Source organism: Lepidochelys olivacea (genome assembly GCF_965140295.1).
Source record: "Lepidochelys olivacea isolate rLepOli2 genome assembly, chromosome: 26".
NCBI lineage: Eukaryota > Metazoa > Chordata > Testudines > Cheloniidae > Lepidochelys > Lepidochelys olivacea.
Genome location: NC_140436.1, coordinates 3,592,021 through 3,615,722, shown reverse-complemented (window position 1 = coordinate 3,615,722; position 23,702 = coordinate 3,592,021). Strand labels below are relative to the sequence as shown.

Here is a 23,702-nt window from a genome sequence, read left to right as displayed (position 1 = left end):
GCGTCTGTGCACACGTCCCTCCAGAGCCTGGACGGGAGCCCAAGATTCCTGAGCCACACCCTTCCTTTGCTGTCAGCAAATATCTGTGAAACCCATGGGCAAAGTGTCCCATCCTGCTCTAGTGCTAGACTCACATTCAGGATAACAACCTAATGTTGCTATCACTTACTTCATTAGGTCAAGTGATAAGAGGACTGTGGGGAGAATCTAAGTATTCCAACTTTACTGATGGGTCCACGTGGGTGTCAGGATGGTGCCACATGATGAAATTACTGGGTTTTTTTTCCAGTTTGCTTTCCAAAAACCTTGCAAATTACACACATGTACGCGTACACACACATGCACACTGTTAAAAGAACATTAGTAAGTTTTACAAATTTATCTGAGCATAAGCTTTCGTGAGCTACAGCTCACAAAAGCTTATGCTCAAATAAATTTGTTAGTTTCTAAGGTGCAACTAGACCCCTTGTGCATATGCATTATGATATAGATATCTGTAGATATAGATATAGATATATTTTTTTTAATTACATGGTGGGGATATGTGTGGAAGCCTTCTTGCACCACTGGAAGCCTATAAAAAAATAGCTACTATCTCAAAGAACTTACAAGCATTATTTACTTCACAATGCTGTTGTGAGGCTGGGTTAACCTTCATTTATGAAAAGTGCAATGTAAGGCTTAGGTGAGAGTATTATTTGAGCACAGAGAGGCTGTTCCAAGGTCATACAGCAAGTTGGTGAGAATGTAGGTCTCCTGATGGCCTGCTCCTGCTCTGAGTATAGGACCACAGTCTCCACCCATAAGATTCTCTCAACACATGAATGCCTTTGGCAATACCACATATTCCCTGTTATGTCTTGAGAGTCAAAATCTTTTTATTTTCTGGTTTGATATTCTTTGGACATTGCATGCTGGAAGCCTTTTTGATACAGATTTGCCTATTTAGAATGCCAATTAAAAAAAAACAACTTGCTTTTTTTTCTTTTTAAAGATTTATATTCCTTGCATACTACTTAAAGAAAAAAATCTAGATGTTAAATAAATGCATGAAAGATTCTTCAAGTCTGTAATCCACTTAATATTTAATAAATGCAATATATCATTTTTTATAAATATGTATAACGAAGATATAGATAGATTTAGAATACATAAGGGATTACAACAGGATAACACATTCATCTCTGCTGGCAAGAGAAAGGCCACTAGTGTTTTATGAACATATTAATCCTCATTGGTGGAGATAAATGCCCTACCCTGCTGCAACCAATTATAAATGTAGCTTATGCAAAGTTGCTCTTCTTAATTTCCCCAATGTGTAAGTTTCATATGGAAACTGCTGAAGGGAAGATACCAAAAATGTCAATTAAGTATTAAATTTGAGAAGGAGAATAGTGCTGGTGAAAGGTGCTGGATTGATAACCCCTCGTAACAAAGGAAGAACGGTGTAAATGTTCCCCCATGATATTTCCCCAGCTGATGTGCTTCTCTTCCCTGAATAGGGGAAGCCCTCTTTTAGGGGTAAAACGGGACGTTTCCATTCAGCCTTTGGTCTTTTTGCTGAGGCTGCTAACTACTCCTACTGGAACTTGGGCCTCTCGTTGGGCTATGTGAAGTGTGCTGTTAGGCCATGTCTACACTACCCGCTGGATTGGAGGGTAGTGATTGATCTATTGGGGATCGATTTATTGCGTCTCGTGTAGACGTGATAGATTGATCCCCGATTGCTCTGCCGTTGACTCCGGAACTCCTCCACGGCGAGAGGCGGAAGCAGAGTCGGCGGGGGAGCGGCGGCCGTCAATCCCGCTCCACGAGAATGCCAAGTACATGATTCTAGGTCGATCTAAGATACATCGACTTCAGCTACGCTATTCTCATAGCTGAAGTTGTGTATCTTAGATCGATCTTCCCGCCCCCGCCCCCCCAGTGTAGACCAGGCCTAAGTTCCAGGCCAGCCTGGTAGTATACAAAGGCCATGTGATGGTGAAAAGTCACTGCTTTTGCTCTTCATCCACCTAGGTGGTGATTGGTCTGGTGACTGAAAGTGAGAAGCTGGTGTATGTTTTGACATAAAAATCCCTACGTTGCTTGGGATCTGCTCATTGTCAAGACTGCCTCTCTCCTCATTCCACAGTGTTGTGGTTGCAGTCACAGTCACTTGAACTGGAACTTCCTCTCTATAAAGAGAAGTAGCTACCAGCAGCATGCTTCTCGGTGAAGTACCTTCAGCTATGGAATTTAATCCCCATTCCTAGTTCCAAAAAGAGCCTCACTCTGTTGACCTTCAAGGCTCCCTGCCTGGCTCACCTCTTTACTCGGGCTGTGTGGTGAAGAGCAGGGCAAGATAAAGAGGTGGAATACTCTTTGGTTTTGATTCTGAAGCCCAGTGCTGTCACCTAGGTCACACATCTAAACAATTTAAGTACATTTCAGATGGGGGGTGGGGAATGAAGGGTACACACACAAATGTCATTAGAGTGTGTTTGAATGCACTGCCACATTATGGGAAATGAGATTACATCTTCTAATTGGCTTAATACAACTGTAAATTGCATACACACGGTTTAAGTAACTCAAACGTGCTTCAAGGTTACCTTCTTTGAATCTACTCTTTGTGAGTGTAAGCTATTTGGGGCAGGGACTGTCTCTTACTATTTGTCTCTACAGCATCTGGGACAATGATATTCTGATCTAATTAAGGCCTCTAGGCACTACTGTAATAATAAATCCTCAGCACTACAAATAGATTTCTTTTTTTTTCACTATTATGTTGCATTTGTATTGGTGGTTTCAAACACTTAAGGAAAAATTTGATCTGTTCATGTTAATCATGCTCTCTTCGAGTCTGTTCTTATCCTTTCTTTAGCACCCTTTTCTACAGGCTACAGAGGGAATGAATGATTGGGATGCAGTTGTTTTGTTACTTACCGGACTACATGTTTTTCTTCTCCAAAAAGACAATAGTTATTTATAAAAAAATAATTAGATAAAACAAAACGAATTTCAATTATGTTCCTTCTCTTGGAAGTTTGAAGAGAGAGAGGTTTATTTTGTTTTTTGTTTTTTGTTGTTGTTTTTTTATGCCTGGCCAGGCGCCATTTAATGAATTAGGAGGGGAGAAAAAATACTGTGGCAAATCAATTATGTTCCCTTCCTTTTCATCTGCACTCACGGAAAGCTTTAAACCACCCAAGCTGTACCTGATTGCATTGCAGGTGACCAACTGTTGCTCTGCTGTTCATCATTCATGTTGCCAACTTGGTTAGGTTATCGAAATAATCTTTTGCAGTACTGGGCCCAAGTAGCTCTCAGGATGCTGACAGCTATCTATCTTCCTCACCATCAGTTGTGATTCCTTTCTCTTATGTATCCTTGCACACTGGTTACAGAATATTATATCTGATGTCAGTCTCTTCGAAGGAGTTTGGTGCCCTTAGTAGATGGACAAGGGGGTTGATTTCACCCCTTTCATGGTTATTAAAAGTTTCATGATAAACTACAGCGTGGAGTCCTGTCAGTGAGCCTATGTGGTATAAGTGCTCAAAACAGCACAGGTGCCCACTGGAGTGCTAGGCCTTGGGGAAAGGAAATACAACTCCCCCTTGCTTCCTTTTTCAGCTCAGAAGGTGCAGGTAATGAGGCAGCATAGAATAAGGCAGGATGAGAAACAGAAGAGAGCCCCCAACAACAACGTTTGTATCTGGGGAGGATAGCCACTCACCAGTAGAGCTGATTGGAATGATTTTGGTTGAAATTCACTGTTTTGAGGACGTATTGCCAGGAAAGTTTGAGAGAGAGAGAGATCTGGGATGCAAATTGGGAGTGTCAGGGGATAGAAAAACACTGTTCTGGATCAGCCAGAGTAGGGACTTGAACTTGGGTTGCCCAGATCCCAGAGGTCAGTTCCCCTAATCACTTGGTCTGTTTCTTTCATATATTCCATGTTCGGGAAAATGTGTCAAAGGTTTTCTTTTTGTTCCAGTGCAGAATGAAAACAAACCTGGAAGTTGCCATGAAATGGGATTGTTGTCCGCTGAGCAGTTCTGCTCACCAGCTCCTGAGCTTTCTTTGAGCACACTGGGACTATTCTGATTCTCTCGTAGCGGCCCCATATCACTCTCACTGCCTCAGTTCTAGAATCTCTGTTGAAACCATTAGCACCGAGCCCCTTAAAATCCCAGTGTACAAGACACAGGAGAATTTGGTAAGGTGGCCAGATAAAGATACATTTTATAAAATGTGTGTGCACACACACACACGCATATATATTTCACAGTTATCTTGATTTTTGAATCCTATTCAAACGCATTCATTCACATTACTTGTACCCTGAATCTCTGCAACTCCTTCCATGCAATTAGCTGGGCACCTCATGCAACCCAAGCCCTTCTGCATAACGAGGGAATTTTGTACCCCACTTAGTTGGTTTAATGGTTAAAAGAGGCACTGGAAATCAGGGCATTTTGTTCCTGAGTTTGTGGCTTGATCTGAGTCACACAATTCCTTTTCATAGTGACAGCTTACCCATCTCTAATATTAATTTGATAATACTGAGTTACCCAGATTTGTTGTCAGTCTTGTTTGATGCAAGTAATATGCTCTAGGAGCAGTGATGAAGGACGTCATAGTGCAATTATGTTTTTTTAACAGGTGCGTAACTAATAGTTTCAAAGAGAAGCTAGTTTTAATATCTACAGACTGGTGCAGTGCACATATAAATAGATATCAAGCTTTTAAAAGTCAGATAAACAGGAGTTAGTTTGCAGCTAGAGATTTTGAGCACACTGGTTTTGTGTGATATTATTTTAGATTTATTTCCACAACTTATTGCTCATTCGTTTTTTGGAGTTTTCATTGCAGAAAATTGCCAGGAGGAATGGATTTTGTCTTCCTCAGCTGGCAGAACAATTTTCCACCTGTCGCCCAAATATTTGATGAGCAGGATTATGGCACAGCTACTGAGACTTTATACTTTATATCCATAGGAAGCAAGAGGGTCTGATGAAACTAATATCCTGATTTCAGAGGTTGACTTGCTGAGATGCATATGCAGCACTGGTGACTTTCAGCATGCACGGACAATTTGAGAGACCTTGGCTACGAAGACATGACGTGCACACGATTTTTGGTTGGGCAGAATGGTAAAGGGTTTTCTTTTTTTCAGCAACCTTATACTGCCCAACAGTGTTTCTTTCTTCAGAGAAATACTTGCCCTCTTAAATTAACTTCTCCAGCACCTAGAATTCTACTAGAGGTCTTCCAAGTGCTAGCTAGACCCTGAATCTAGTTGGATTGACATATTTCCTAACTGCAGCCAGGGGAGCTATGGGAGCAATAAGTTTCTAGGTTTAGCTGGGTTTATAGAATGTTCTCTAATTGAAAACCCATTGTAACTGTTCCCAATATTTCTTATCACTGGGGTACAGAGTGTCTCAATAAGATAATTTCCCTTCATAAGCAGATTTACTTGCAACTAGGCCAGCTGAATTATATGGCACCTGGACATTCATTTCAGTAGATTCCTTTTGATAAAACATATTCCTAAGAAAAGACCTGATGCTTTGAATGATTTTGGAGAGCTGCTTTTGCAATAGGAGGGAATGAACCTTGTAAATAGAATGGAAACAATTTGGGTGCAATATAATTACACCAGCCTAAAATCTTCACCACCGTCTTGGTCAGGCTTTTCCAATGAAGTGAAAGAGATCTCTAAAGATGATTCTGGGGTTTGAAGTTGTTTGATTTGGAGTATTTAAGATGAATAGTATTTTACTGGTGCTTCACAACATCTAATGCTACAGTTGGAATATATAAACATTTATTTTTTCCTGGTTGGAAAGGAGACGAGCTACTGCAAAAAGGTATTAACTTATACAAAAGCATGTTTCTCCATTTAACAATGATCTGCCCTGGAGTCAGTATAATTCACATAAACAGTCCAGAAATATTGTTATTTCATTTGTATTCCAAGTATAACTGGAATAATTATCTTTTGTATTCGGCTCATTAAACATTATTTTTTTAGTGAATCACTGCTGGACAATTGTCACATTGCAATGAAAAGAAGTCTCCTTTAAGTGCATTGAAACATTACGGAATTGTAGGTGTATAATTTTCTGGTATCCTTAGTTCTTTTTCTCTAGAGAGGAAACTGTTTCTTGGCTCTATGAGCTAAGAGCAAGTGTAAGTAGTCTCTTGGCTTATCGAAGGCCGTGATCAAATGTCTTGATGTTTTTGGTCTTTTGGCCTTAAGATGAAAATTTTGTCTGTGTCTCTTGGACCATGAAGTGAAAAAATTATCTAAGTTAAATCAACAATTGCCAGTTAATTCAAAGATTTCCCTTCCCACCTTAAGTGTAACCCACACCTGTTGTGTTTGGCAGTTTATTCCCTTTTAATGGTGACTGGTCAACATAGCCAAGGATGTGCTCATCAATGTATTTTAGATCCAGAGATCTTCAGTTCAGTTCAGTCACCATTGCTAACAACCGACTGGCATGGCATTATGTAAGCACAGTACCACTATAGATACCACTGTTATTTCAGAAAGTCGCTCCTCAAGTGTATAGACAACAGAGGTATAAAAAAAACCTGGCAAGCTTGGCTCATCTAGCTCATGGAGGAATCTCTAAGCCGATGTGTTCAGTATTCTTTAAATCTGTAAACACCCTGTGTAGAAGGCCATATTACCACTGTATGTGTTACTGTGGATGCTGTGGAGAACTTATTTCACCAGCACTAAGTATAGTACAACATACAGTTGTACGGTACCCTGATTGCAAGTGACATTTAAAATAGTTTCCTTCCTTAAATTAATAATAATTACATGCAGTGCACGGCAGCCCTGTATTTTAATGAATTAATGTATCACTATTAGTAGTATAATTGTGCCTACAGAAGCCAATCAGGGCCCCATTGTACTAATTGCTGTTATATAAACATAGTAAGAGATGGTCTCTGCCCCAAATACCTTACAGCCTAAATAGGCAAGGCAGACAAAAGATGGGGAAAGGAGGACTAGTACCCCTATTTTACAGAGGAGGAACTAAGGCCCAGAGAGATGAAGTATCTTGCCCCAGGCCTTATAGGAAGACTGTTATAGGAGAGCTGAATTCAAATTCTAGGCTCTGAGTGCCAGTCTTGTGGTTCCTCTCCCCTGTTCTAAGATGTGTTTGTGCTGTGAATCCAAGCTGATGCTGTGAATGCTTCTGGAGGAGGAGATGTGAACCCTCAAATGCATGACAGATTGTTAACCCCTTTTTTTTTCTTTTATCCTTTCAAATTAGAGGGGAAATTAAACAGGAGAGTAGATTCTAACCACATTCTTGCATTTAGATGTTGTAATGTCATTTATGTTGTGTCACTATGTATACATTATATGGTCATATCCACAGACTTACGTTAGCATTAATATTTTTTTTCCTTTTTAATGCCTTGACATTGTCCTGTTGTCTCCACAGCCATGCATGGACATTTATTTCCTTTCATCTTGATATCAGAAAGTTCTCTCTGTTCAACAGCAGTGACATCTTTGTGGTTTTCCATTTTGACATTGTATTACCATATTACGCTTGTAGGGTTATTGTCTTGGCCACCTAATTATGATTCCAAACCCCACTGAAAATAGAAATAGACTAACATGTCCGGGGAAGAAAATTGAGTAAATAATGTAAATGCTTCAGAATCAATTACGCATTCCTTCCCCATCAAAATGGTTTCGCCATCTCACAACCTTTTGTGAAACACCTCAGTTAGAGTGGCTTCCTCTGGGGGACAAAAAAACAAGACATACAGGATGATCCTGAGTCTAAAAAGCTGAATATCTGGCAGTGTGTACTGAGCACCTTACAGATTTCTGAGGACAGTTCTGTCAGAAAAAGGGACGATAGCGGGGAAACCTTGACAGGTGGGAACCCTGACTTCAGTCACAGTTATGCACTTTTCTCCGTGCTTTTCATACCCATTTTGAGTTTCCCTGTAATGTTCTCCCAGAATCTTATGATGTGCCATGTTACCAACAGCTAGAATCTGAAATTCACATCAGTGTTGTTATAGGCAGACTCAACTGCATTTAAAATCAATGAGCATGCCTGCGCAAATTTTCACGGTCGACAAATGGTGCCAGAGACTCCATGAAATTTGCTAACAAGAAGGAAGAAAACAGGTTCAGTTTTTCTCATGATAAATTTAGTTAAAGATCTTTGGTTTTGTGTTTATTCCATGTAACATCATACAGCACAACTCACTGTTGCCACCTTGTCTCGTCATTTACATCAGTTGAAAGTGGGTGTGAAATGCTATCTAATGAGAATGATGGTAGCATTTTTATTCAGGCTATACACTGGTGTACATGACTACACAAGGCGCAGGGCATCAGTGAATTGGATCTATAGAGTCCTGAGATAAGCAGATAGGTTCATTGTAGAATTCATGCACTGTTCAGTTCTTTGCTCTTAACACATTCTAAGAAGCTGCTCTTGGGTTTATGAAGCTGGGGAGGAAGGAGGACTGGCAGGTTGTGCATCAGTTTTGAGTTTGAGTGCAATTATATCTTAAGCAGCGTGTATATGAAATTTTATCTGCAGAAGCCGTGTTCCGTATGCAAGAAGGTGCAATGCCAGCATGGTCGTAATAGATACAGTCGAAATCTTGACATTGCCACAGATGCTGGTGCGTGCAGAAACGTACCAGTGAAGCAAGAGCTCAGTTGGGAGGCTGAGCTGGGAGACACTTACTTACTCCATGAATTGCTTTTAAACATGTACAAAGCATTATAAAGTGTCTGTTTGTAAGATTAAATCAGCATCACAAACCATGTGGAACTAGAAAAGCAGCAAGTATTGAGGGAATGGCTGCAGAGTGGGAGGCTTGACCCAACTAATGCCATTTCACTTTTTTGTAACCCGCTGTTACAAGGAGGAGGGAGAAAAAATGTTGTTCTTAACCTGTGAGGATAGGACAAGAAGCAATGGGCTTAAATTGCAACAAGGGCGGTTTAGGTTGGACATGAGGAAAAAATTCCTAACTGTCAGGGTGGTTAAGCACTGGAATAAATTGCCTAGGGAGGTTGTGGAATCTCCATCATTGGGGATTTTTAAGAGCAGGTTGGACAAACACCTGTCAGGGATGGTCTAGATAATACTTAGTCCTGCCTTGAGTGGAGGGGACTGGACTAGATGACCTCTCGAGGTCCCTTCCAGGTCTGTGAGTCACCAAAGATAGGTACAACACTTGGTGAGCCATTTAGATAGATGACGCAGTTGTGTGTCATTTAACAAGGTAAGTAGTCAGTGTGTTCTCCTTCAGCATATAGGGTTTAAAAAATATGCCATGAAACACATCAGCATGCATGTTCTATTGCTGACCACTCTTGCTCTTTTCTGTATTGTCAATCTTTACCAAATACCATGTCCCTGTAGGCTTTAGTAAATCCATGTATTAGAAGAAATAAAAGTATTGAAAGATTTTATGTCGGCATCAAAACCTCATACTCCCATCAATGTCTTGAGTGACTTCCAAGAAAACCACATCATTGCATAGAGGACAAGGTCACCTGATTAAGAGCATGTAGGCAAATCCCACTCCAGTTGCTTTTCTGACCGAATAATTATTCTGGTTTCATTACTAATACCATTCCTTGCATGAGCAATTTACGTATCCTATAACATATGAACCTTTTCAATCCTGATTTTTCCCCACACCCTTTCTGTGCTGCTATCTTCCATCATCTTGCTATAGAAATGAATTGAATGTCAGAAGGCAGTTGGTGCCTTTAGTTTTGCAGTAAGTGATGGAGCGTAGGTGGATGGAAGAGGGACTGTAGGGAACAACTAGTATCAAAAGAAACTAACAGTAAAGCCAGGTGTTGTCCAGAGGGGCTTGAATAACACTTAAGGGAATAAAACCTAGAGTCTGGAACTAAAGATCAATGTATGTGATAGGCCATAATGAGGGATGTAACAATGGAGAGAAGATGGACCAGTTTATTGGAAAAGTATATTGGACAAATGAGGTGGCTAAGCAATGGGGTTTTCTGGCATCTGAAGGGATCATAAGAGGGAGACAGAAAAAACTTAGTTCCTTGGAAGCAGAGAGGTGGAAAAAGATGGATTTAGGAACAGAGAACTGAAGTAAGAAGACCATAGATAAAAAGAGAGAACATGAAAGTCTTGGAAGGTAATGGGGAGCGGGAATGTAGAAGAGGAAAATAGAGACAGGAATATAAAGGAGAAAACCTCGGAGTACAACTTGTACAACATAGATATAGATACATATAAAAATATTCAGAATTGCTCGAGATGGAACACTGTGGTCAATGCATTGAACACTGAGTCTGAAAGTAAGGTTCTGGTCCTTAACTTTAAAGCTATTCATTGACTAAACCCAGATTATTATGCGGTCTGTGATTGATATTCTGTAGTTGACTACTCTGGATTTGTTAACAACAAGGGCAATATTTATAGTGCAGAACTTTCTCCATGGCTTTGGAATGCCCTCTGCGTAGAGATTAGAATAGCCACATACTCTATTTGCTTTCAGGACAAGATGCAGGGCTCGTCCCTTCCTCATATATATATATATATTTTTTTTTACAGGAAGAAAGATGGGAGGATACAATTTATATAATCTGAGGGCAGAGTAGGGAGAAAATCCAGAAGATTTACAATGATTACATTTTGTGGTGGACCCACATAGCTCTGTATGTTGCTTAGATACCTCACTCTGAATGCAGAGAAAGCTTTGTTTGCTTCTTATGACATCAACAGTATATACCTGTCTGTTTTTCTCTTTGGGAAACACACTCAGTGCGCTGAAAAAAAAATTCTATGACTTTGTTTGTTATAACGAATAAAAGGCATTTCGTTGGTATCTCATATGCAATTTACTAAGCATATTCACTGTAATAACACAGTACTTGGTTTTGTAGGATTATGTTAAATGGAAAAAAATACCAGATCATAATCTGTAAACTTGACAAATACAGGATATAGTTTTCTGATCGGTATTTAGCATTGACTATAATGAAGTTAACATGCATATTTGTTTAATTCTAAGAAGTTTCCCTTGGTTGTGGGTTCTGTGTCCTATCTTCCCCTAGCCCCAAAAAATTCCCTAACATTTCATTTTAAAACAATGCCACTTCCTTAATTTGCAAAAACATTTACAACAGTCAGACTTTGCTTCCTGTTTAAAATGTCTCATTCCAAGCTTTCAGTGTAACCTCTGAATTATGTCTTCCTAAGATTTTAAATTTTAGCAGATTTACCTCTGCTGATGTTGCTATCAAGGTTTTAAAACATGACCTGACAACTAACAGCAGCATATTTGTTCTATAAAGAATTTAGTGTTTGTTCCTAACTTTTTTTTTGTTTCTGTTATTGTCATAAAAAGATTTAAAGTCCCCATTGTATTAGTGTGCAGAACATAAAACACAAAGCGCTTCCTGAAAGGTAATTTTCCAAGAATGAAAAATACAAGAATTGTGTTTGATTGTTTCGTCTTCTGTCATTCACAGTTGCATTAAAACAACCATTTGTCTATAACTATGAATGGACTTAATCTTGAAAACTGACAGTTATAAATGAAAAGCAATAGTAATTTGAAAGCAAAACCCTTTAGAAGTTCCACCAGGCTTCAGATGAATTTGAAAACAAGTCAATGCACAAAAAAGATGTTGCAGGGTGAAAAAAGAGGTGGAAATTAAATAAATGAATAACATTTAGAAGAGGCTTTGTTTTGGCCAAAAGCTGCTCCTGTGACCACAGCCAGAACATTGTTTTATTTATCTTGAGGGGGGTGTGTGTATTTATATTACACGTGGCATAAGGAATAATCTTGTAAAGCTGATTTATTTCTTAGGTCCTTATCCTGCAAGGTGGCTGGGAGTAGGAAAAATCTGGGTCTTAGAAGAGTATAAGGTTGTGTCTTCCTATATGCCCGTTCATTGCTAATAAAATGGGTCACTGATTTTGACTGGGGTCTCTGAGGGCTACTATTATATATAGACATGGATAGATAAAAAGATACATACATACAAAGTCACACATCCAGTATATTTACTTTACTCTAAATTTATTCAGCTCATGTCTATCTAGCAGCAGTGGCCTTACAGTGTATCTGCAGCAAGTATACCTCTGAAAACAATGAACTGCACTCAATTCAGAAAGGGAGGTGAGAGTTGTGTGATAGATTTGGCAGGTTCGATACATTTTTCCTGTTTCAACTAAGTCCTTTTAAATTGTTTTTAAGGAGAGTTGAAATGTCTCATAATACTCTGTCTAGTCTTGTTTTGCTATTGATTACAGGAACTGAACTCTTTAGGACTTGGATGTGAAGTAACATTTTGGGCAAAAGCCTGTTTGCCTTAATCACGCTGCTCCCATAATTTTACCTTGCACTGAAGCTTGTACGACTCTGTGACATGGCATCGGCTCTACACACAGCCTCAAAATGTGTAGTGGGCTGAGGGATGCCATTTGAAATCAAAAGACCGGATATTTCCGAGGTCTCTAGGAAATGGCCCATCAACTTGAAAAAGTGGTATTTCATGCAGTATTTCTGTAGGGGCTTTCTAAGGGTAGCAGAAACAGTGGGCTATTCTCTAGAGTTATAGCAGTGTCAGTGAAATCGGAAATCAGCTAGTGTAAACAATGCACTGAATGAACTTCATCCAGATTGACAACAGTCTAGAAGGCGACAGAATCTGACCCAGTAGCTGTTTTTACAGGAAAAGAAGAGATTGTAAACCCGTGAATGCCTAGGTGCATGTAATGGCAGGTCACTTGAAGAAGCAGTGCCTGTGATATTCTAGGTTTCAGAGTAACAGCCGTGTTAGTCTGTATTCGCAAAAGGAAAAGGAGTACTTGTGGCACCTTAGAGACTAACCAATTTATTTGAGCATAAGCTTTCGTGAGCTACAGCTCACTTCATCGGATGCTCACGAAAGCTTATGCTCAAATAAATTGGTTAGTCTCTAAGGTGCCACAAGTACTCCTTTTTCTTTTTGTGATATTCTAACATACCTGGACTTCCATAGGGAATGGAGGGATGTATTGGACAATCCCAATGGCCCTTTGCAGATGACTGAGGCTGTAAGCAATGAACATTTTACTATGGAGAGCTCTTCATTTTTATAAATTGGCAGAAGGTAGTTGCTAGTGCCATAAAACAGGGTGTTCAATGATTTAAACTTATACCCATTGTTCTCTTTGGATACATTAATTTAATATACGGATTTTTGGAAGGAGTGTGAAACCTCATGATGTCAGCCCTGCTGCCTACCAAAGCATGGTCTTCTATTTACCCTGAGCTGTGATTCTTAATGTTTTCTAAAGTGCTTTGAGATTCTTTCTTGACAATCGTATAAGTTCATCCTATTATAGCACACACATCATTTTAAATATGTGTTTTAGCATGGAGACAGTCAAGAACGACAGGCTGAGATGCAAAATGGATATGCTACGAACTGGAGACAGAAGAAAGCAACAAGGGGAAGGAATATTTTGAGTCTGGTGATGATGGAAGAACAAGAAGATATAGTAAGGATGAGAGCCAAGATAAAAAGAGTAAGAGAAAGGGGCGCTGACTTTGAAAGTGAACAAAGCAGGGTATTTCTCAGTCCTTGATGTTAACTCCTGTTAAGGATCAGGAAGTGGGAAAACTGCACATCAGGAGGAGCACACATCCCAAAATCATTGCTAAATTCCATGCTTGAGGAGACGGGAGCATTTGTTTAGCATGCTGCCGTACCTATTCCAGTCCCTGGGAGCTGTCACCATGGTATTTCATGTATTCATCAAAGATTTTGCACTGTACTTGCCAGGAAATGTCATCTTAATTAGGGTGAGAGTGTGTGTGCGCAGGGGGTGGGGGAGAAGGATGAGAGGAAGGGCTAATAGGTGGGATATAAAATATTTCTACTTTCATACAGGTCAGAAGTATTGCAGAACAATTCTTCAGTTTGTGCATGGTAATGGGGACCACAGAGAAAGTCCCGTGTATCCTAAATCACATTAAATATTTCATATATAAAAGTCTGGTTATTGTACACATCCAAATGGGTGTGCCTGCAGTCCTCATCTAATTAGGTAACCATATGGAGACAAGTAACCTCTCCATAAACAAAAACCAAGGAATGCAATTTCTTAGTGGCTTTCCTTGAGATTAGGTAACTTCAGAGGCACAAATTTGCTTTCCAGCCTAACTGTTCGTACTGTTGGGTAATGAGTTATCTTGCTTACATACACTTAGGATAATGGAAGCCCTTATTCACTGAAGTCAGTGGGACTATATTTGTCAGGTGCAGATTTGCAGCATGAGACCCAACAGTGTAAAATGTGGTGTGGAAATGATTTCAAGCAGTTACGGTGTAAAAATATTCCAAGATCTATAAATGAGCGGTTTGGGGAAGGATACACAGGATTGTTACCGCCGCCTCAATATAATAATTGTTTCATTCTCCCTTTAAGGACATGTAATCTAATACCAATTCAAGCCAACATGAGTCGTCTTACTGATTTATATTGGCATTGTATTACAGTCATTGAAAATTTGACTTTCCATTGACTTGTAATCTAAAGCCAATTTAAGTTGATGGAAAGTCTCAGTTTGGCTTGAATTGGCATTCGTTCATGCACTAAATGGTTTCTTTAGGGGTTATCTTCCTGTACCACAAATGAAAACCATTCTACTGAGTCTGGCAAGATCAGTGTTTAAAGTATGACTGGTGGATAGTTAGTATGATGCTGTTTTTTTTTTTTTTTTTTAAAGATTGCAGAGGCAATCCTGGCAATTACAGGCTGATAAGCCAAACTTCTGTACTAGGCAAATTGGTTAAAACTGTTGGGTAATGAGTTATCTTGCTTACATACGCTTAGGATAATGGAAGCCCTTATTCACTGAAGTCAGTGGGACTATATTTGTCAGGTGAAGATTTGCAGCATGAGACCCAACAGTGTAAAATGTGGTGTGGAAATGATTTTCAAGTAAAGAATAGGATCATTAGAGACATGGATGAACACGATTTGTTGGGAAAGAGTCAACATGGCTTTTGTAAAGGGAAATTGTGCCTCACCAGTCTATTAGAATTCATTGAGGGAGGTCAGCAAACAGGTGGACAAGGGTGATCAGTGGATATAGTGTACTTGGACTTTTGAGAAAGTCTTTGACAAGGTCACTCACCAAAGGCTCTTAAGCAAAGTAAGGAGTCGTGGGATGAGAGGGAAGGTCCTCTCATGGATCAGTAACTTCCTTAAAAGATAGGAAACAAAGGGTAGGAATAAATGGTCAGTTTCACAGTGGAGAGCAGTAAATAGTGGAGTCCCCCAAGGTTCTGTCCTGGGACCAGTGCTGTTCAACATATTCATAAATAATGTGGAAAAGGGGGTAAACAGTGAGGTGGAAAATTTTTGGAGATGATACAAAATTACTCAAGATAATTAAGTCCAAAGCTGACTGCAAAGAGTTACAAAAGGTTATCACAAAACTGGGTGTATGGGCAGGAAAATGTCAGATGAAATTCAGTGTTGATAAAAGCAAGGTAATGCACACTGGAAAACATAATCCCAACTATACACACAAAATGATGGGGTCTAAATTAGCCGTTACCAAGAAATATTGAAGAAATTGGATAGGTCTCTGAAAACATCTGCTCAATGTGTAGCGGCAGTCAAAAAAACAAAAACAAAAAGAAAAAACCCAACCAACCCAAACAATGTTTGGAACCATTAGGAAAGGAATAGATAAGAAGATATAAAATATCATCATGCCACTATATAAATCCATGGTACGCCCACACCTTGAATACTGCATGCAGTGCTGGTTGCTTCATCTCAAAAAAGATACATTAGAATTGGAAAAAGTACACACAAGGCAACAAAATTGATTAGGAGGATTAAAAAGACTGGGACTGTTCAGCTTGGAAAAGAGATGGCTGAGGGGGATATGGTAGAGGTCTATAAAATCATCAATGGGATGGAGAAAGTGCTATTTACCCCATCGTATAATACATGAACCTGAGATCACCCAATGCAATTAATAGACAACAGGTTTAAAACAAACATAAGGAAGTCCTTCACCCAACACATAATCAACCCGTAGAGCTCATTGCCATGGGATGTTGTGAAAGCCAAAACGATAACTGGGTTCAAAAAAGAATTAACTAAGTTCACAGAGGATAGGTCCATCAATGGCTGTTAGCCAAAATGGTCAGGAACCAACCCCATGCACTAGGTGTCCCAGAAAAGAGATTGGACAACGGGGGGTGGATCCGTTGATAAATTGCCCTACGCTGTTCACTCCCCCTGAAGCACTTGGCACTGGTTGCTGCCAGAGGCATGATACTGAGCTAGATGGACAATTTGTCTGACCCATTATGGTCATTCTTATGTCCATAAAATTTAGCCACTGGTGAGGTGGGTTGGAGGATATACTGATAGCAATATTAAGAAGAGATGGTGTTGTAATTTGACATGATACATTGTGTGCATGTTAAAAGTGTAGTGGTTAGTAACACAAGCTCTTCCTGGGCCACAGGGAGAAAAATTGCCCAAGTTCTTGCCTCAACAGGGAATCAGCTATTGTTTTTAGCTGGCTTTTCATAGGTAGCAAACAACCAAGCATCTGAGGACCAGGAGGGAAATTATGCCCTCCACTAATGTCAATAGGGCTAGGTTTTCACAGTATCAGTCCTTTGCCCCAAATGATGAACACAGTAAGTGCTTGGTGCATGTTAACTCTCTGTGTAGACAAGCGAGGGCGTGAATCTGTAGTGCACTAAGTCATGAGCCTGCTGTATTGCGCAAAAAGTTCTGTAGTGTGCTTTGATGTACTGCTGTTTCTCCGTCAGTGGTAGGGCCGAGTGCACTATGAGACTTTTTAATGTACAACACCAGGGTCCACACAGCAAATTAGCATGTGGCAGACGAGTGTGCTATAGATTTATACCCCAGCTTGCTATGCACAAAGTCTCTGTATAGACAAGTCCTAACTAAGCAAAATTAAGGCTGGGCTAAAGTACAGCGTGTGTTCTAATTATTTGACTAACTCCACATGTGAATAATTAACGAATTGTTCACTGTCCTTTCCCATCCATTCACTGCCTAATAGATTATTTGAAGAGAAGCAAGGGTATGCTGTTTGTAAGGCATTCAAGACATTGATGAAGGTTTGATGCCCATATCAAATCTTATACCTTCTTATTATTTCTTCCAATGCTTGGATTTAATAAAGCCTGCAGGGACATGGTATTTACTGAAGATTGACATCATGGAAATTGACAAAAATGGTCAGTAATAAAATGCTAAGAATTATGATCTATTTTATGAAGTGCATTGTGAATGTAACTTAAAACATGCCAAAGATCTTCTCTGGCCCGTCCAAAAACTTTTTTTGTTTTTCTGGTCAAGATGTCTTTATGCTACATCTATAGTATAAAGACATCTTGTTTGGTGTGTGTATGTTTGTGAAATACATCTTTACTTATATTTATATTAAGTAATACATTACATATAAAATAATACATCATAATTAATATATTCATAATGATAAAACACTATATATAATATAAACCTATAATATATTTACACTATTTTAATTATGAATATATCATAATTATGGGTATAATGTTAAATAGCATTTATCGTCTGAGTTGTGACCACGCGCGCATGCACAGATGAAAAATGATGTTTATATAAACACACACACACACGAAAAATAAGAGGTATGTATTATTAAAAGTAACCACTGTATTCTCACTATTCCATAATATAATAGATCTGTCTTCTTAAAAAAATTGTCATGCTATTTCATTTTAATTTACCTTTCATCTAATTTCATCTCATTATTCTTATTTAAATCACATACACCGCCGCCAGCTATTTCTTTCTCTTTCAGTGTGCTCTCTTTATCTGCCTATAGACTCTGTTTTCTGTTATCAATTGGCCATGCTGTACATACTCAGTCCTTTTTAATCTTCCTTTGTAAATCAGACCCTACTGATTTATTTTTGTTGCCATTCTCAGAGTTCCCTTTCAAAGCTTCCAAGCCATTGAAGTAAATATACAGGGACCAAATCCCCCTCCCACTGAAACCAACGGGAGTTTTACCATTGACTCGAGCGGGACCAGGATTTGCCTCAGTTAAAACAAAGTTGTAACAAATTACAGGCTTGTATTACAATACTTCTCTCTTGGCATTCACAGTCTTGAGCATCTGGTTGACTAAGTGTGGGAGTACAGCGGGAAAATGACCTTGTCCTACAAGGAGCTGACTGTAACAGAAGGAGAGGGCACTCAGTACTTCTCTGGACAGGTTCAGCATTTTGCAGGTTCTGGCTCTATGAAAGCTGCTGTGTGAGATCTTTCCCTTCCTTAGTTATCTTTAAAAGGACAATAATAAATGGAATCATCCTCAAAGTGTGTTGAAGCTTTTTCAAACCCTGTTAGAGGTGGTGGTTTGTTTATTCCACTGCCAGGATGCTAAAATAGCACTAGTCATATCATAGACTTCTGTATGGTTAACGTGCTGATCCCTGTTAAATCTACAACAACTGCCTAAAGGAAATTAAATGCAGTATTTGAGAGGAGGATGTTCTTGTGGTTAAGACACTGGACTGAGACTCAGGGAATCAGGGTTTAATTTCCAGTACTTCCACAGACTTCCTGTTTGAACTTATCAACTCAATTTCTCTGTGCTTTGGTTCCCCATCTATGAAATTGGGGATAATGATACTTCCTTTGTCTGTCTTAACTATTTTTAGATGGCAAGTTCTTTGGGCAAGGGGCTCTTTCTTACTATTGGTCTGTACAATGCCTACCACTACGGGATTCCAATCACAATTGAGGCCCATAGGTGCTACCATAATACAACTAGATAATAAGAAGATTCCAGGTATTATTTAGGCAGCAAAATGACATGGTAGAAAACAGAGTATTAACTGAACCCAAACCAGAAGTATTCCTATTGAATTATGGGCAAACATGTAAGTCATTGTCCCCTCCTATCGGTTCTAATATGCAAACATTTCCTTTCTTCTCTCCTGTCAGGAAATGACAACAGTGAAGCCCTTCCTGAGTCTATTCCATCTGCTCCTGGAACATTGCCTCATTTTATGCAAGAACCAGATGATGCTTACATCATTAAAAGCAACCCCATTGCCTTGCGATGCAAAGCCATGCCAGCTATGCAGATTTTCTTCAAGTGTAATGGTGAATGGGTCCACCAAAATGAGCATGTCTCTGAGGAAAGCATGGATGAAAGTACAGGTAAGAGTGGGACTGATGTGTTCATGTGAAAATATCTTAGAATACATGGCTTATCGGCAAAATACAAAAGGCAGAGGGGAGAAATAGGATGTAGAGAGAGAGTGAAATTTAGAGGGGAAGAATAAAGGGCACCTCTTTCAGAAAGTTGAGGAAATCAGCTCCTAAAAGAAAGAAAGTCAGAGCAGTGAATGGAGATAGTGTAGGAAAAAGTTAGCCTTGAAATGTATAGCTGTAATTAACTATTCTGTCTGAATAGGCACAGCAAGAAGGGAAAAGGAGAGAGGAAAGGTGAGTGGGGCTGCAGGAAGTAATAAGTGTAAAGGGGAATGAAGTTTAATACAGCCAAAGTTTTAAAGAGGACATTGGGGCTCGATCCTGCTGCTATTCTTGCTGCTATCAACGAGAGTAGGATTAGGCCTCGAAAGAGAATGACTGAGAGGTTTGGAGGGCGCAAGAGTCCCCAATATTGCAGTTAAGACATCTGTAGCATGAACGACATCTAGGGAAAACCTGTGCATTTGTGGAATCCCTTGTCCCTGCCCAGCGGGGAAGAGCTTGGAAGTCTGTGGTGGTGCTACTAAACTGTATGGCTTGAATGCTTTTTTTCCACTCTGTGGGATATTTGACAGCTAATGAGGTTAAGTGGGAGCATTGCATCTTGTAAAAATGGGTCTGAAAATAGAGAAGGGAGAGTGCTGAAAAAATGATCAGCAGATTTTGTCATGTTCCTAGACCATCCTATAGCCCCTCTCATTTACAGGCAACTTGATAAGTGTTGAAAACCAATTTAAAGCAGCACCCTCTTGTAATTTCACAATTCTGTTTTCTTTATTACCTTCCTCCTCCTGTTAAATTCCAAGATTGCTAGGCAACTCCATGTCTTGGAAATAGCTGTGTAGATATAACATCCTTTCTGTCAGTCCAATACATTCCTTTTTGGGGGGAAAATGCCACCATTTAAAAAGAAGTTTCATATCTAAAATGCTGGTGGTGTAAGGCATTCATGTGTAAGTGATAGATTCTGAAGAGATTTCACCCTAAAGCCTTTTTGTAAATGCTATTCAGGATGAATTTTAATCTTTACAGTTACCTTTATTGAAAAGCATTTAATAGGCATAACCTTTACTTCCAAAGGCATTTCTGAATCAATATAGAAGAAATGTTGTTTCTAAATGTTTTTCTTCCATATGGTTAATGAAAATATGTCTTGTCCACACTGGAATTAAGTTTTCTAAGCCTTGGACTAAAAATTGTTTGAGAGAGCAACAATTTTTAAAAAAAAAATTGCACAGGTAACATTGAGATTTTTGAACTTAGTGGCCCAGGAAATTACACATTGGATATAGAACCTAAAAATTGCAAGCTTGAATGAAGCCCAGCATTAGAACTGACCAAAAATTTTTACTATTTGAACATGGATATATGGTCAGAATCCTTCTAGTTTGGATCGTCAGAATCCAAAATGCGAGTGAAGGCTGCATACACTGTAACCGTAAACGAAACTTTAATTTTTCATTTGTCTCAAAAGTGTTCCAAAATAGGTTATGGGTATTTTATTCTTTTTGTATGTTTACATCTTGTTCTGAGACACTTAATGGTGAGGGTGAGGGTGGGGGTGGGGGTGGAAATGGATAGATAGCTCAGCAGCCTTAAATTGAGGGATAGACCTGGGTTCATTTTTTCAACGACTTGTTTATTTTGTAATTTAGTGTAAACTTTCCAAAACCACATAAGTCCTGCTGACTTGAAAAATTTACGTTCCTCTATTTATTGCTGGGTGTTATACTGCAGATGACAAGAGCGGATTTCCAGCTGTGCCTCTTTGTTCTGAGAATTTACATTTTATACCTCTAGCAGAAAATGGTACCAGTGGAATCTCCAATTCAAAAGCTAGAAAGGAAGATTCCAGTAATTCTGGGAACTATACTTGTGAGGTAATGGATACATGTGTGTTACAAAGGAATTTATAGGTGTGATGTGAACCCTGGGTAATACTTGCCCAGACGTATCTCTACAACCCTGCATGTTCTATCCCTTTGGGCTAAATCAGGTGGTAGTGGTACCTCCTTTGTTTACTTCCAGAGGAATCTGTATACAATTTACAAAATATGCTAAACTGGAGAATCCATTTAGTGCAAGACTTTAGTTTTTGGTATCTCTGCTCAAAGTGGAAGCTGTACTACTTCTGAGGTATATGGGGTATTATTTATTGTTGTCTAAAGGAACTGCAGATTGTGGCATACTGTCACCGTCTAATAAATACAATCTGATTTAATATAAGTACACTTTAATCTTGTTGCTAGGATGAAGATGCAAAAGCCATTTTAGCTTCACTTAATCATTAGATGGGTTTTTAAAAAAAGGTAGTAAGAAATATGGAATGTCTTTTTTTTAATTATCCATGTTTAAATTACTGCTACAGGTATTCCAGCCTGCAGGCACCTAATCTGCAGAATGGATGGATGTACTCTTAGCTCAGGAAGCACAGTTGAGCTAGCTGTGGTATTAGGCAATATGAGCTGTGAGGTCCCTTTAATCTCAAATGGTGACAGGTTTCAGAGTCGTTGCCGTGTTAGTCTGTATCAGCAAAAACAATGAGGAGTCCTTGTGGCCCCTTAGAGACTAACACATTTATTTGGGTGTAATTTTTCGTGGGCTAAAACCCACTTCATCAGATGCATGGAGTGGAACATACAGTAGGGAGGTATAAATACACAGCATATGAAAAGATGGGAATTGCCTTACCAAGTGAGGGGTCAGTGCTAACGAGCCAAATCAATTAAGATGGAAGTGGGCTATTCTCAACAGTATTCTACAAGCCATTAGGAACAGTATCTCCGATAATGTCACGGCAAACCTGGTGGCTGAACTTTGACTTTGTCCTCACCCACAACTATTTCAGATTTGGGGACAATTTATACCTTCAAGTCAGCGGGACTGCTATGGGTACCCGCATGGCCCCACAGTATGCCAACATTTTCATGGCTGAGTTAGAACAGCGCTTCCTCAGCTCTTGTCCCCTCATGCCCCTACTCTACTTACATTACATTGATGACATCTTCATCATCTGGGCCCATGGGAAGGAGGCCCTTGAGGAATTCCACCAGGATTTCAACAATTTCCACCCCACCATCAACCTCAGCCTGGACCAGTCCATGCAAGAGTTCCACTTCCTAGACACTACAGTGCAAATAAGTGATGGTCACATAAACACCACCCTATACCGGAAACCTACATGCCTCCAACATTCATCCAGACCACATCATATGATCCATTGTATACAGTCAAGCTCTAAGATATAACCACATCTGCTCCAATCCCTCAGAGAGAGACAAACACCTACAGGATCTCTATCAAGCATTCTTAAAACTACAATACCCACCTGGTGATGTGAAGAAACAGATTGACAGAGCCAGAAGGGTACCCAGAAGTCACCTACTACAGGGCAGGCCCAACAAAGAAAGTAACAGAACGCCACTAGCCGTCACCTATAGCCCCCAACTAAAACCTCTCCAGTGCATGATCAAGGATCTACAACCTATCTTGAAGGATGATCCCTCACTCTCACAGACCTTGCGAGACAGGCCAGTCCTCGCTTACAGACAGCCCCCCAACCTGAAGCAAATACTCACCAGCAACTACACACCACACAACAGAAACCCTAACCCAGGAATCAAACCCTGCAACAAACCCCGGTGCCAACTCTGTCCGCATATCTATTCAAGGGACACCATCATAGGACCTATCCACATCAGCCACATCATCAGGGGCTCATTCACCTGCACATCTACCAATGTGATATATGCCATTATGTGCCAGCAATGCCCCTCTGCCATATACATGCGTAGCCAAACCGGACTGTCTCTACGCAAAAGAATAAATGGACACAAATCTGACATCAGGAATTATAACATTCAAAAACCAGTAGGAGAACACTTCAATCTCCCCGGACACTCAATAACAGACTTAAAAGTGGCAATTCTTCAACAAAAAAACTTCAAAAACAGACTCCAATGAGAAACTGCAGAACTGGAATTACTTTGCAAACTGGACACCATCAAATCAGGCCTAAATAAAGACTGGGAGTGGATGGGTCACTACAAAAACTAATTTCCCTCTGCTGATACTCACACCTTCTTGTCAACTGTTTGAAATGGTCCACCTTGTTTACATTGGCCTCATTAGCACTACAAAAGTGATTTCCACTCCTTCTTGTCAACTGTTGAGAATAGCCCACTTCCACCTTAATTGAATTGGCTCATTAGCACTGACCCCCACTTGGTAAGGCAACTCCCCTCTTTTCATATGCTGTGTATTTATACCTCCTTACTGTATGTTCCACTTCATGCATCTGATGAAGTGGGTTTTAGCCCATGAAAGCTTATGCCCAAATAAATTTGTTAGCCTCTAAGGTGCCACAAGGACTCCTCATTTTTTTAA

General features: G+C 39.7%; 1 protein-coding gene across 4 annotated transcripts in view; it reads left to right on the top strand.

Moving 5' to 3' along the window:
- The window catches only part of UNC5D (unc-5 netrin receptor D), a 287,207-nt gene that overhangs the window by 122,676 nt on the left and 140,829 nt on the right, over positions 1 to 23,702 (top strand). For all 4 annotated transcript variants that reach the window (XM_084615270.1, XM_084615269.1, XM_084615268.1 and 1 more), the window contains exon 2: positions 19,044 to 19,262. In XM_084615270.1, the coding sequence (XP_084471396.1) occupies positions 19,044 to 19,262 (219 nt within the window). The remainder of the gene's footprint in view (positions 1 to 19,043; positions 19,263 to 23,702) is intronic.